The sequence below is a fragment of the Gadus morhua genome, chromosome 20, assembly GCF_902167405.1.
Source record: "Gadus morhua chromosome 20, gadMor3.0, whole genome shotgun sequence".
Classification (NCBI taxonomy): domain Eukaryota; kingdom Metazoa; phylum Chordata; class Actinopteri; order Gadiformes; family Gadidae; genus Gadus; species Gadus morhua.
In genome coordinates this window covers 547574-562500 of record NC_044067.1, presented here as the reverse complement: position 1 = coordinate 562500, position 14927 = coordinate 547574, and the positions used below count along the sequence as shown (strand labels likewise).

At 49.3% G+C, this 14927-nt stretch overlaps 2 protein-coding genes across 4 annotated transcripts in view; both read right to left on the bottom strand.

Annotated features, from left to right (window-relative positions):
* Positions 1-8083, bottom strand: part of ifih1 (interferon induced with helicase C domain 1) — a 22871-nt gene extending 14788 nt beyond the window's left edge. The window contains exons 1-4 of one of the 3 annotated variants that reach the window (XM_030343145.1): positions 7578-8083; positions 6323-6491; positions 6150-6239; positions 5186-5257 (exon numbers count right to left, since the gene is read on the bottom strand). In XM_030343145.1, the coding sequence (XP_030199005.1) occupies positions 5186-5257; positions 6150-6239; positions 6323-6491; positions 7578-7991 (745 nt within the window). In that variant the 5' untranslated portion in view covers positions 7992-8083. Of the gene's footprint in view, positions 1-5185; positions 5258-6149; positions 6246-6322; positions 6492-6778; positions 6956-7577 lie in introns of those variants that run through there. The other 2 variants (XM_030343144.1, XM_030343146.1) reach the window with 2 other exon arrangements.
* A 148-nt stretch (positions 8084-8231) lies between these two features.
* kcnh7 (potassium voltage-gated channel subfamily H member 7) overlaps positions 8232-14927 on the bottom strand; it is a 53023-nt gene continuing 46327 nt past the window's right edge. The window contains 2 exon segments of the mRNA XM_030343163.1: positions 8232-9165; positions 10068-10245. Coding sequence (XP_030199023.1) covers positions 8950-9165; positions 10068-10245 — 394 coding nt within the window. The 3' untranslated portion in view covers positions 8232-8949.

Here is a 14927-nt window from a genome sequence, read left to right as displayed (position 1 = left end):
ACTCAGTCAGTGAACGAACAGCGAGTCAGTGACTAGTGGGTCTGGGAGGAGTCGAGTCTGAGAACGAACAAGAGAAGAATCAGTTTGGTTCGTTCTTGTTAAAGATTTGTTAATTTTAACTGATTCCATCTGTGTTGCAGGACATTAGTAGGTCTCGTTTGACGCCTCAGATATGTTTTTTTTTTTTGTGTAGTTTGTGATGTTAACCGAGGAGGAGATACGAAGTGTTGACCCTGAGCCTCCAATATCAACTCGTCCAGTTATTAGGCTCAGTCGGTCCGGGATTAGTAGGCTCCGTCGGTCCGGGATTAGTAGGCTCCGTCGGTCCGGGATTAGTAGGCTCCGTCGGTCCGGGATTAGTAGGCTCCGTCGGTCCGGGGTTAGTAGGCTCCGTCGGTCCGGGGTTAGGGGGCTCCGGGGTTAGGGGGCTCCGGGGTTAGGGGGCTCCTGGGTTAGGGGGCTCCTGGTTAGGGGGCCCCGTCTGTCGGGGTTACTGTCCTACATTTCTAAAGGTTTTCATTCGTTGTTTTTTTTTATATTAACGCTTTAGCAAGCAAAACTACATATTGTAGGATGGCTGCTAGGACATCGGGTGAAGCTTTGGAATCTAGTGTTCTGCTTCCAGGACCAGGCATACTCAAGATTATAACATGAAAGCTGGTTTGACCATGGAGGAATAATAGCCATCAGTTTATTGAAAGTGCTCCCACTCTGTCCTTTTTTTCGGTTCAGTCTGCATTACCGGTTCTTACTTCTGATAGCCTACTTATGTTCTGATGTCTGAATAAAACATTAAAAAAATCCTGTTTTTCCTATTTGGGGCCTGCACTCTTTCAGTTTAGTGTCAAGACCAACTTGACTCTGGCAATAAAATGGAAACTCGGCCTCCACAAAAATGGAAACTCGGCCTCCACAAAAATGGAAACTCTGCCTCAACAAAAATGGAAATTCTGCCTCCACAAAAATGGAAACTCTGCCTCCACAAAAATGGAAACTCTGCCTCCACAAAAATGGAAACTCTGCCTCCACAAAAATGGAAACTCTGCCTCCACAAAAATGGAAACTCTGCCTCCACAAAAATGGAAACTCTGCCTCCACAAAAATGGAAACTCTGCCTCCACAAAAATGGAAACTCTGCCTCCACAAAATGGAAACTGCCTCCACAAAAATGGAAACTCTGCCTCCACAAAAATGGAAACTCTGCCTCCCCAAAAATGAAAACTCTGCCTCCACAAAAATGGAAACTGCCTCCACAAAAATGGAAACTCTGCCTCCACAAAAATGGAAAATTTGCTTCCTAAACCGAGAACTAGGGCAGCAGACTTGCAAAACTAACCTACAATTGGTGTCAACAGACTTGATCGACTACAAAAGGTTTGATTAAAAGCTAGAAGGCAGAAACATCAACTATGTGAGAAACCTCCTGCTACTCTGAACAGCTAAGCCTGATCTGTTCATTAAAGCCAACCGGACATTTGCAGTCGCCAAAGACGGCAGACTGATGACTAGACTGGTGTGTAAAGTTGTATGTAGTGCTGGTCCCAAATATTAAATGAACTGGATTATCCTTTACTTTTGTGTTTGGACATTAGAACATTATGTAATGATTTGAAACCTTCAGTTAAGAGTGAGAATTGGCAGGTCCAATGTAGCGGTGAGGGTTGTTCCTGCTCTCCCCCGGCTCCGAGGTCCATGCAGCGATCCTCTGACTGTAGTTCAGCTTTTTGAAGCATTATTAGGATGACTTATTCTAGTGAAGTTGCGCCGCTTTAGAGGTGAACATTGAGGAGATGGCTCACTGGTCAGGCTGCGGTCGGCTGAAGGAACTCTTCCAGCACAAAGATTTGCACGGTGAATGTGGATCTCATTCAAGTTAAAGTTGGCTAATCTAATATTCGTTACTTGGCTTGGGTTGGATGTTGCTTTATTTTCCTTTCAAACACATTTGAAGCCGTTGATTGCAGTTGGGACTGCTGCTTGATGTTGACTTTAACTCTGTGCGACGTGATCAGACCAAGGCAATCGTTTTGCCTCTGACCTCGTTGGATGGTTTGGGGGAACGTTTTTGTTACAAACGTTATTTCTGAGCTTAGCAGTTGTAGTTTGTATATGCATGCTTACCCATCCTAAACATGTTCACTGGCAATTGCGGCTGCTTCAATGCAAACATATTTAATTGCTTGACGAATTTCTACAATCAATTATTTGGAAGAGTCCGTTGGGAGATTTGTACAAACATCTGCATCGAAGGAAAGTACAGTTTACCACTTTCTATATTTATTAAAGCACTTTAGTTTTAAATGTGTTGACAAAATATGTTCATTGATCATGTACCGAAGTGTGATTTGTATTTTCTTCAGGGGTGGTTGAAGAGTGGTGAGACGGTCCTAGCATATGACTACAGTAAGGATGAGTAGGTTAACTAACACTAACTGAGTGATTGCGTACGCAGTCAAGTCGTGGATGTGGCCCTCTGTACGAGCAAGACGTCCAACCACTCAGGTCAGTCAATGGCAGATGTGACAGGTGGACCTTCCTGGCATTAAACTGTAGGTTTGATGATTGCTAGGTCTTCTGGATCCACTGGGGGTGTGGATCGTATACTGGAGGTGCCGATTGTACACTGGGAAGGCAGACTGATACCCGACACGGAAGGGTAAGCTACTTGTTAAAAACGTGTAATTTTTACTTTAATCATTACTTGGTTTGTATTTGATACTGTATGGGTATTTGAGCCATGGTTGAGTATTTTAACACTATACTTCAAAAGCAAATTATATCGCTGGAGACGCTGAATCCAAGCAGGATGCCATGTACCAAGATGCAAGACCAGTTGGCTCTCCTTAGGAACCTGCAGCAGGCGGTCAGCAGTGTCCTGTGGTGACTACTGCCCCTCACCATCAGGTATATAGATAGGAGTTAAATATGGCCTTCCTGGGTTTAACTCCACATGACAGAGCCAGCCCTCCAGCTGCTCAATAACTCAACGGTAATGTTCTTTAAACTGGAAGTTCACAGCCAGAAGCGGTGGCCTGGACCAGAGACCTGGACCCGAGGCGGTGGCCTGGACCAGAGACCGGAGGCCTGGACTAGAGACCTGGACCCGGGGCGGTGACCTGGACCAGAGGCCTGGACCCAGGGCGGTGGCCTGGACCAGAGACCAGAGGCCTGGACCAGAGACCTGGACCCGGGGCGGTGACCTGGACAAGAGGCCTGGACCCAGGGCGGTGGCCTGGACCAGAGGCCTGGACCAGAGACCAGAGGCCTGGACCAGAGACCCGGGCGGCACAGTCTTCCACATGACGATGTGGACCCTGGTAAGCTCTTCACATTGCTATTGTGATAACCACATCAGGAGCAGCCTTCTGCAGCACATGTAAGACTAAAGGGTTTCACTGCTGAATAGGTTTGTCAGCGTCGCTCCCATCCTGTTGTGCTTCTAGATTCCCCCATAATGCTTTATTTCTGCCCGTTCCTCTTGTTGTGACTCTTCTCAGGGAACAACAGTTGTATTGTTTCCTTCAGCTGAAGATGGAGCCGAAGGAGGATCAGCAGAAGGGTGCCTCGTGCAGAGATCGAGGTGAGCTGTGAATAACCTTGAATAGACCTCTCGGAGGGAGACTCAATGTTTCCAAGAACAATTGCATAATCCATCCTGGTCTTCACAAAACATCTGAAAGCTAGGCTCTTCCTGGAACATCTCCATTGACTTGTGTGTACTTTGTTATACCACGAGTACTTGGATGAAGAAACTCCTATTTGCCTGGTATCAATCAATGGAAACAAATCCTGTTTGGATTTGATTCCTATAGCTACCTTCAGCTTATCAATGTACATAGTGTAATCCTCCATTACAGGATGACTGATTGAAACTAACATTGTTGTCTGCTTCATTCCACTACAGAACCGAGTGGATCTACACCAGTCTACCTGACAAAGACCTCGTTCCAGCTGTGTTTCTGAATACCCTGTTTGAGCCTAGCTATTGTATTTATAAAATTGCTAAACCTAGTTGAGAACTCTTTAAAGGGAGACTAATGGGACGGCTTGCAACAAACCCCTAAACTTAACCACACCGAAAATGTAAACTAACGAATACCTAAACTAACCCCTAAACTCGGGGACCCCGACCCCTAAACTCGGTGACCCTTAAACTCAGCAATTCCGACCCCAAAACTCGGTGACCCCTAAACTCGGCAACCCGACCCCTAAACTCGGCAACCCCGATCCCTAAACTCGGCGACCCCAAAACTCGGCGACCCCTAACCTCGGCGACCCCGACCCCCTAACCTCGGCGACCCCGACCCCCTAACCTCGGCGAACCCGACTCCCTAACCTCGGCGACCCCGACCCCCTAACCTCGGCGACCCCGACCCCCTAACCTCGGCGACCCCGACCCCCTAACCTCGGCGACCCCGACCCCCTAACCTCGGCGACCCCGACCCCCTAACCTCGGCGACCCCGAACCCCTAAACTCGGCGACAACTATACCTAACCAGCTGTACCTGAATACCTAAACGGCACTAACGTATACCTCAACTTTTAACCTTCAATGATCCATCCCTAATGTCTGAGCGTAGGGTCAGACGGAGGCCGCCTTATTGTCTCAGGTCTCCCCTCTAAGGGTTCTTTTGCGACTTTGGTCGTAGTTTTATTCTCAATGTCTTCGAATGCTTCAGATGTTTCATTCTTGCTTGACAAATAAACATTTTATTGACCTCATTTCAGTTGGTTCGTTTATTTTGTGTGGACACTTAAAAGGCTTTCAAACTACTTTCACGGGCAAGCACTAGAAGCATGCCATGAATGAAGCCTGTTTAGAGCCAGGGCAGCAGCCCCTGTGGAATGTGTTTCAGGCCTCCGCAGAGCGACCGTGAGCATGTGGTTGTCATTACGATCTGCTGGAAGCTGCTGCGGTTGTGGAACACATGGAACAGATTCCCTGGCCTGCTGCGATCGAGGAATGCGGTCTTTTCTCTGGAAGGCAGGGAACCTCCAACCCCTTCAGCAGAGGTTCAGCCTGACTCGGACTACGGGGGAAAGCTCTGTACAAATAAAACATCAGCCTATTGGACCGGATGTTCAGAGTGAAGGGTCAGCCTTCCTTACCGCTGCCTTGAACAGGGGAAAGATCTGCTGTGGTGCATTGGTTTGTCATGTGTGCAAGCAATTAAACCCAACATACCTGAGAGGTTGAGCGAAAGGTCACAGTCCTCCTGCCTCGAACTGGTCTCACTGCTGTCGTCGTTGTACAGGTCTGAGGAAAGAAAGGAACAAGGCTTTCTTTCACCTGACTCATCGTTCATATCATAGGCTCACAGGCGTGGCAAAGACACCCAACCCGACAGGTAAAGGCTCTGGGCGGGACCACGTCTGAAACTGGAGGCCAGAGATCATAGTGGATGGTTTAGTTTTTTCTTTAATGTTTAAACGCTAAGACTAAGTTCATCACTTTTTTCAAATGAGTGGAATTAATTTTGAAGTGACTAAGACCATGGGGGAGACGACGTGTTCATGGGATCCAGTGCGCTGGTTGGCTGGTTAGCTGCCTGCGCTTTGGATTCCCCTGTGAGTCGCTACGTAGCCAGTGCAGTAAATAGCCACAATCAGCGAGATGGTAGCGGCCACGGCGTGCAGCAGCTGGTCGGCACACCCTCCCCGTTGGCTCCGGAACGAAGAGCGTCCCCAGAGGACTGGAGGCTCGTGCGCTCTGCTTGGCACTGGTTCCGTGTGTAGGATTCACACCAAGAGAACATGGAAACTCAACCCAAGGATGGAATTAAACAAGATTAATGTCCACACAAGCAGTGGCACTCAGTGATTTAGCCTGACGCGGGGGTCATTGGGACCGGAGTGTCTTTAGCGCCACTAACTGCAGATTGGTGTTTCTGACGACGATATCAGATCCATAGGGGTGTGTACCGATGAAGATGAAGCTATCCTGATTAAGATGAAGATAACCTTTAGTAAAGCACAGCTTTAGGCATTCAGTTTGCACAGTTTCTCTTCAGCAACCCATTGGCTCTGATCTTATTGTAACCTTCGTTAAGCGACGTTTGATCAGTGTTAAAGACCAGCTGATGTATCTTCCTCCTCTCATTTCGTCCCCGGTCAGATGGCAGCCGAGCGTCTGAGAGGTCAATCCTCACCTACACAGCTCTCCGTGCTGGGAACCTGAAGCTCCTGGCCAACCCCAGGCGAGCCCTCTGTGGCTGGCCCCGCCTCTCTAGGAACAGAGCCTGGAACTGACACACACACACACACACTAAGCATTACAAAGCACAATCATTTGGAATTATAGTATTTTAGAACTTCAAGTCACCTTTGTCGTCCATGGTCCAACCGGACAGTTCTTTGTACAGGAGTAGGTGTTCCGTGACACGCAGGGCTTCGAGGAAGTCCGAGAACCAACCGTGAGGATTTCTGATGATTCTTCTCAGTAGTTCTCGAGCTCCGCATTTGTTTCCATGGTTATTTGTTTCAGCGTTTACCTGAAACACACCGAAAAGAAGGCTTCATCACGTGTGGTGTTATACCGCCATCTGCAGGTTTTAAACACCGTTAGGACGGCTACATCACAGTGTGGTGTTATACCGCCACCTGCAGGTTCATGGCAGACGGCGCACTGTTCTGCGGATATTTTTTGGGAAACTATTTGAAGTTACAGGAAATATAATTTCAGGGCTCAAGTCTCACGCATTCGGCGTGAGACACACGCAATTCAACACATGCACACGCTCACACGCCGCACTTCGTATTTCTCACGCAGAGAAATTACCAGGGTAGCGCCCACCAACATCAAATGGGTTCCCCGTACGTAGGGTGAACAGACGTCCTCTTTTGGCCAGACATGCGCTCTTTTTGAGACAAAAAAGTGTCCGGGCGGGATTCCGAAATCGTCCGGGATTTTATTAAAGCCTCATGTAGGCTATGTTCACATTTGCGTTGCGTTCCTCTGGGTCGGTCACAAACTGGTTAGGCTACGCCCTCCCCTACTCAGTTCTGTTCGCTTTGCATTGGTGGAAGTGAGTACGGGGAGTGGTTAAGTAGAGCCTTCAGATTGGACGGTTTGACTTTAGATTTACCGTCATGTTTTGTATATATTTTTTTTTACCATTATTGTTTTATAGGGACAAACATTAACACTTTTCCTACAGGGGATTGTTCAAGTTCTATCTATTGAACAGAAAGAAACATTTGGTCAAACTTTACCACAGCATTGGCCTACTGAATGCCACAGATATTTAAGCATTGGACTGAATGCCACATAAATATATAATGTTTTTGCACGTTTGCAACGTTTAAAAGTGCAGGGATACTTCAGGGAAGTATATGCCTCTACTGATCTTGCTTGGGCCAATATCCTTTTGAGGCAGTGTTGTTTCTGAATATATAATAATAGCCAATAATGCCTACTATCATATGTCACCATGTCTGTGGACACATTTGCCCTGTAACTTTATATGTTACTTTAACGGACTTGCTTGGCAAGGAGGTGTTACGGTAGAGTCCTTATTCTTCCTTTTCGTTACATTTCGGCTTTGAGATGATTGGGTTCTGTATCCATTAAAACTCACCTTTTCAACGTCCTCCGCTGTGAGGATCCCCGATGAGAGGCAGTGGGTAGAAACCTCGCAGGTCTTCATGTCCAGGAGGCTCGCGGAGAGCAGCTCGATCAGCCGGATGTGGTTATCATTCTCTGCCTCCAAGACGTCCATGTAGTCCGCCGCGTGTCGGCAGCCCGCGGCGGACAAGGCGTCCAAGAACTCCTGGAACCATCCGGGGGCCCGCGGCATCCGGATCACCGTGTCGATCAGGAGGTGGGCCGCCTGCCGTTCCCCCTCCGCCCGGGCTTTGCTCATGATCAGCTCCTTCTGTTTTTTATCGATGGAGTGCATGAGATCCAGGACCGGCTCGACTCTGATCAGGGTTTGCAATCTGGCTCGGCAGTTTTCAATGAGAGCTACGGAGCGTTTATCATTGGAGTCCATGATGCCTGAACGTAGAGATAAGGCGGTGTTCTCCACAGGGTGCCGTATGTTAAGCAAAGGGTGCCTCAGTCCCGTCGCTCGCTAGAATGACGTCGGGCAATTTTACTTTCAGTTTCGTTTATCAAGAATAGACATCGGACGAAACCGGCCTCAGGGGTCAGTGTATTCACTGCTTAGAAGGTACTTCCCTGTATTAATGGAGCATTGTTGTGTCATTATTAGGAAAAAAGTCCAAACAAATGTTGTTACCATTCTTTTATTACACTTCCATTTCTAATGCAATTTACAGATAAAAAATATCATTTCTTTGTTAGTTTAGAATCGACGATTCTTTTTATTGGTCTTTTCAGCCAATATGCGTTCGCTTGATTTCTTTTCATGCATTTTAAGGATAAGCCCCAGACCATCCCAGTGTTCACAAGAGAAGAGTGGACATCATTGGTATTATAAAACGTGCTCAGCTTTGGGCAAATGAAACGGAGAAAAACAGAAAAATGGACGAATGTTCAACCGCTGGGCGTCGGGCTCGTCACATGCGACCGAACCCTCCGTCTGAAGAACTGTTCCCGGTGGCAGCATTAACATCAAGTATTGATATTAACATCATAATCCATAGTCATGATCGCAGTATTGATAATGCACAAAGATCAATGAATAAATATATCTACAGAATATTTTTTAAATATATGTATTGCAGTACAATAGTTCATAAACCCTGAGTCAGAGACAGCCCCCCCCACCCCCCCCTTCAACCCATTGTGGAACTCGCTGCTAGGCAACCGCCTCCCAGTGTGTCGGTCCAGAGGTTCCTTAACATCATCCATGTCTGAGCGGAAGCGGCCAGCGAGGGTCCGACGGAGACCGCCTGGAAGAACACTTAACGGGGGGCCGGGGTCAGAAGGACACCTGGGAGGGGGATGGGGTCACGGCCCTGGGGGGCTGGGGTCAGGGTTCGGGTTCAGGGCCCCGGGGGGCCGGGGTGGGGGGCCGGGCAGCGGCGGGGGGGGCAGCATGCAGACGTGTCCAGCGGCAGCAGCATCAGACTGGAGCGGTGCTGCGGGGGGGGGGCGGCGCTGTGGGTCAGCAGGGCCACCAGGCGGTGCTGGGGGCCAGGGGCCACGGGGGCCCGGCCCGCTGGGGGGGCCCCTGGGCGGGTCCACTCCGCTGGGGGGCCCTGGAGTGACGACATGAACAGGCAGACAGTTACTCACTACCCCCCCACCGTGTTACTCACTACCCCCCCCCGTGTTACTCACTACCCCCCCCCCCCCTGTTACTCACTACCCCCCCCCCCCGTGTTACTCACTACCCCCCCCCCCGTGTTACTCACTACCCCCCCCCCCGTGTTACTCACTACCCCCCCCGTGTTACTCACTACCCCCCCCCACCGTGTGACTCACTACCCCCCCCCCGTGTGACTCACTACCCCCCCCCCTGTTACTCACTACCCCCCCCGTGTTACTCACTACCCCCCCCCACCGTGTGACTCACTACCCCCCCCCCGTGTTACTCACTACCCCCCCCCCCCGTGTGACTCACTCCCCCCCCCCGTGTGACTCACTACCCCCCCCCGTGTTACTCACTACCCCCTCCCCCCCCGTGTTACTCACTACCCCCCCCGTGTTACTCACTACCCCCTCCCCCCCGTGTTACTCACTCCCCCCCCCGTGTTACTCACTACCCCCCCCACAGTGTTACTCACTACCCCCCCCCTGTGTTACTCACTACCCCCCCCCACCGTGTTACTCACTACCCCCCCCCCCCACCCTGTTACTCACTACCCCCCCCACCGTGTTACTCACTACCCCCCCCCCACCCTGTTACTCACTACCCCCCCCCACCGTGTTACTCACTACCCCTCCCCCCGTGTTACTCACTACCCCCCCACCGTGTTACTCACTACCCCCCCCCCCCTGTTACTCACTACCCCCCCCCCCCACCGTGTTAATCACTACCCCCCCCCCCCCGTGTTACTCACTACCCCCCCACCGTGTTAAGGTAAACAGGCCCCGGTCTGGTCGTCGGGGCCGTGTTAAGGTCAACAGGCCCCAGACTCCAGGGGTGTTAAGGCCTTACGTGGGGGGGCTGGCCCAGGAGGGAGATGGTGTTCAGGGGCGCTGGGAGGGGCTTCAGCGGGGGTCTCTGGTAGTCTGGACTGGACGCCACGGTGCTGTAGGCGGGGGGGCCCACCGCGATCTGCCTCTGCAGCAGCTGGAGGATGTTCTGGATGTCTGACACCATCTGGGTCTCCAGTCTGCAGGAACACAGCACCAATAGAAGGGTCAGGAGACCCCCACTGGGGCCAGGACTAGGGAGTAGTGGTTAGGGTAGTAGTGGCTAACCCTAACCAATAGAAGGGTCAGGAGCCCCCCACTGGGGCCAGGACTAGGGAGTAGTGGTTAGGGTAGTAGTGGCTAACCCTAACCAATACAAGGGTCAGGGGCCCCCCACTGGGGCCAGGACTAGGGAGTAGTGGTTAGGGTAGTAGTGGCTAACCCTAACCAATACAAGGGTCAGGGGCCCCCCACTGGGGCTAGGACTAGGGAGTAGTAATTAGGGTAGTAGTGGCTAACCCTAACCAATAGAAGGGTCAGGAGCCCCCCACTGGGGCTAGGACTAGGGAGTAGGGTAGTAGTGGCTAACCCTAACCAATAGAAGGGTCAGGAGCCCCCCACTGGGGCTGGGACTAGGGAGTAGTGGTTAGGGTAGTAGTGGTTAGGGTCGTGGTGGTTATGGTTAGGGTCGTAGTGGTTAGGGTCGTAGTGGTTAGGGTTAGGGTAGAAGTGGTTATGGTTAGGGTAGTCCTGGTTAGTGTTATGGTAGTAGTGGTTAGGGTAGTCCTGGTTAGTGTTATGGTAGTAGTGGTTAGGGTAGTCGTGGTTAGGGTGATGGTAGTAATGGTTAGGGTGATGGTAGTAGTGGTTAGGGTGATGGTAGTAGTGGTTAGGGTGATGGTAGTAGTGGTTAGGGTGATGGTAGTAGTGGTTAGGGTGATGGCAGTAGTGGTTAGGGTGATGGCAGTAGTGGTTAGGGTGATGGTAGTAGTGGTTAGGGTGATGGTAGTAATGGTTAGGGTGATGGTAGTAATGGTTAGGGTGATGGTAGTAGTGGTTAGGGTGATGGTAGTAGTGGTTAGGGTGATGGTAGTAGTGGTTAGGGTGATGGTAGTAGTGGTTAGGGTGATGGCAGTAGTGGTTAGGGTGATGGTAGTAGTGGTTAGGGTTAGGGTAGTAATGGTTAGGGTGATGGTAGTATTGGTTAGGGTGATGGTAGTAATGGTTGGGGTGATGGTAGTAATGGTTAGGGTGATGGTAGTAATGGTTAGGGTGATGGTAGTAGTCGTTAGGGTGATGGCAGTAGTGGTTAGGGTTAGGGTAGTAATGGTTAGGGTGATGGTAGTATTGGTTAGGGTGATGGTAGTAGTGGTTAGGGTAGCAATGGTTAGGGTGATGGTAGTAGGGGTTAGGGTAGTCGTGGTTAGGGTTAGGGTAGTCGTGGTTAGGGATTGAAAGAAGAGACTGAAAGGGATTGAAGCTTTCCCACTCTAGGGATTTAAACCACGCTTCACCAGAGTGACGGCGGTGGGCATGGCAAGTGGACGGGATTGAGTGACTTAGCAGTTGGATATGGATGTTCTACAGGCTGCAGCCAGACCCTTCTCGCCAGGGCTGTAGTGGTGAAATTAGAGGTGGGTAAACTATGAATTTTTTGATCAGACCGACCTCGACACAACGCAACGCAACGCAGGGTGTTGCGACTCTGTAAGGCTAGCCTGGCTATATTCCATTATGTTATCAATTAAAATCATATTAAATCAATCACTGACAGTCAATGAATGTGTTTGTAGTTTATTCAAGTTATTCAAATTTCAACAGTAAAGAAAGGTATGCGTAGATTAAGAACTATCTATCTATGGCATGTGTGTGTATTAGTATGCATGCTTTTCACAGTAGTACCCAGAGGGCCTCCTTGTCCTCCACGTCAGGTCCTGCCTTGCAGGGGCGTGTTCTGGGGTTCATGGCTCCCCTGTGCTTCACCAGCCAGGACTTCACATACGTGTTGGATTGAACTTTGTGGTGGCTGAGTGGTGGGCCATTCAGTTGAATAAACATCAAGGACGACACTGTGACCAAGTGCAGACTGCATCTCAGGGGGCACACTATGATGTTCATTAAGCTGAACCCCCTCTCACACTCAGCAGTGCTAACTTGAATGAGATGGTCGATATTCAGGAGTGGTGCAAGGTTTTCTGGAATGATGCTTGAGTTATCCTTAAAATCCCTATAGCCTTCAAGAATTTTTCTGTCATCAAGTCTGAACCTTTGGGCAAGTTGTTTCAACTTGGATTCCCCATACTGCTCCTCTAGGGAACAGGCCCGTTTGCTGGGAAAATAACTTTAAAGAAAATAAATAATAAAATAAAAATATTTATAATATATAAAATACAAATATTTATAAATATTTATATTTTTATTGGTTTAACCGCCAACCGCCCGAATTTAATTAAAATATATTTTTTTGTCGCGTCATCCGCCCGATCCACGGTTCAGCCGCGGAGTCCACGGCTGCAACCGCCAACCTCACATCTCCAAATTGAGGCTTTAACATAGCGACCAAGCTATAGCGAAGTTGATACGCCGAAACCGGAGTTTAATATGGATAGTAAAACTCTGACTGACTTTCACTCATTTTGACGTGGGCAGTACACGGATAGCATGACTACGCATTGGCCAATCTGAATGCTCGTAGTCACTTAATAGTTCGTCAAGTAAAATTGATTTATAAATCACAAAAACAACTCATGTGAATTGATCATCTTCAGCTTACTTTGTACTTGAGGCCTTTTTCGGGCATCTGTTGGAGTGGGAGCACTCGAAGGTCTCTTCAAAAATCGCCTGATATCCATGGCTAATTAATGACAGGTAGGCAGGCATGATAATCCACAACGCGCAGGGCCATGTGTTTACATACTTCCTGTTTACATATTTTCCTGGATCCTGATAGGTGTCGCTGCCGCAGCCGCAAGGCACTGATTGGAGGGTCACAGACCATAATAGCATAGGCCTACAGCGCAGATGAAAATGATTCAGATGACAGCCTTTATTTGTTCAACAATATGAAACCTTGTTTTAGGTGTTTTAAAATGATGCTGAATTTATTTCCGATTATTCCAACGGTAGAATACAAGGCACAGGGAACTTTGAGGAGCGTAAACGCTATTTAGAGGTGCGTAAACGCTATTCCCTAAATTCCAGAGGTGCGTAAACGGCGTTTACGTGCGTTTACCCTCCACTACAGCCCTGCTTCTCGCTAAATCTGTTGTCCATACAATTGACTCTGCTGTTAAAAGGGTCCCACAGTGTGTACATGGAGAAGGATCTTGCTGTGGCAGTGTTAACGCCTTTCCCTTTCCAGCTGCACTAGGCCACTATTTGACAGTTGAGTTGTCCCGTGATATGTGACATCAACATTGTAGATCTATAAATAGCGGACACATGAGCCAACACTTCTCTTTCTGAACTCTAGATGGGGCTAGTGCTTTGACGGTTGGGGTTCTGGTATGACGCGGAAACGGCAGCATAGTAGTCTGCCACTACGGGTCTCTAAATTGGTCAGGTATATTCAGAGGGATGCGAGAGATTTGGTTTTGAAAAATAGACTTGTTCATCAGACTAATGATGGGTGCGGTATTACCATCAAAGAGCCATATTTAGGGTATTTTAAGAAACGTGTTTTGAATGATGTTACTTGCCTTTAAGTATTATTTAATAAACAGACATGGAACTAGTCATGAATGTGTTTAATGGACTTAATCACATAATGATTTAGTAGACAATAATTTGGATGCAGGGCAAGGAATCCAGCTGGATGAATGACGTAACACAAAAATACAAAAATACTGAACCTCCTGACAGTGGAGCCTGGAAGGTAGTGCATGTGTGTGTAGTTGTGTCTGTGTGTATTTCTGCCTGATGTGCGTGTGTTCACTGAGAAGGACTGTCTTCAGAGAGATGGTGTGTGTGTGTGTGTGTGTGTGTGTGTGTGTGTGTGTGTGTGTGTGTGTGTGTGTGTGTGTGTGTGTGTGTGTGTGTGTGTGTGTGTGTGTGTGTGTGTGAGAGAGATGCTGGAGCCCTCCGGTGTCGTTTCTCCTCTCCGATAATTCCTTCTAAAAATACCCCCTGCTGCTCATCTGTCCATCAGGGCGAGGCACGCGCTGCCTCTGGCTGTGGTTCTACCTCTGGTCCCCTGTGGTTCTACCTCTGGTCCCCTGTGGTTCTACCTCTGGTCCCCTGTGGTTCTACCTCTGGTCCCCTGTGGTTCTACCTCTGTTCCCCTGTGGTTCTACCTCTGGTCCCCTGTGGTTCTACCTCTGGCTGTGGTTCTACCTCTGGCTGTGGTTCTGCCTCTGGCTGTGGTTCTACCTCTGGCTGTGGTTCTACCTCTGGCTGTGGTTCTACATCTGGTCCCCTGTGGTTCTACCTCTGGTCCCCTGTGGTTCTACCTCTGGTCCCCTGTGGTTCTACCTCTGGTCCCCTGTGGTTCTACCTCTGGCTGTGGTTCTACCTCTGGTCCCCTGTGGTTCTACCTCTGGTCCCCTGTGGTTCTACCTCTGGTCCCCTGTGGTTCTACCTCTGGTCCCCTGTGGTTCTACCTCTGGCTGTGGTTCTACCTCTGGTCCCCTGTGGTTCTACCTCTGGTCCCCTGTGGTTCTACCTCTGGTCCCCTGTGGTTCTACCTCTGGTCCCCTGTGGTTCTACCTCTGGTCCCCTGTGGTTCTACCTCTGGCTGTGGTTCTACCTCGGTATGGTGAGCTTGGTGGTTATGGTAATATGGTTAACATTGTTATGCCTTAAAAACTGGTTTACTGGAAGTAAACATATCAAACCAATCACCAACCATGTTTCCATACGATAAAACAAAGCCTACTCTATCCCG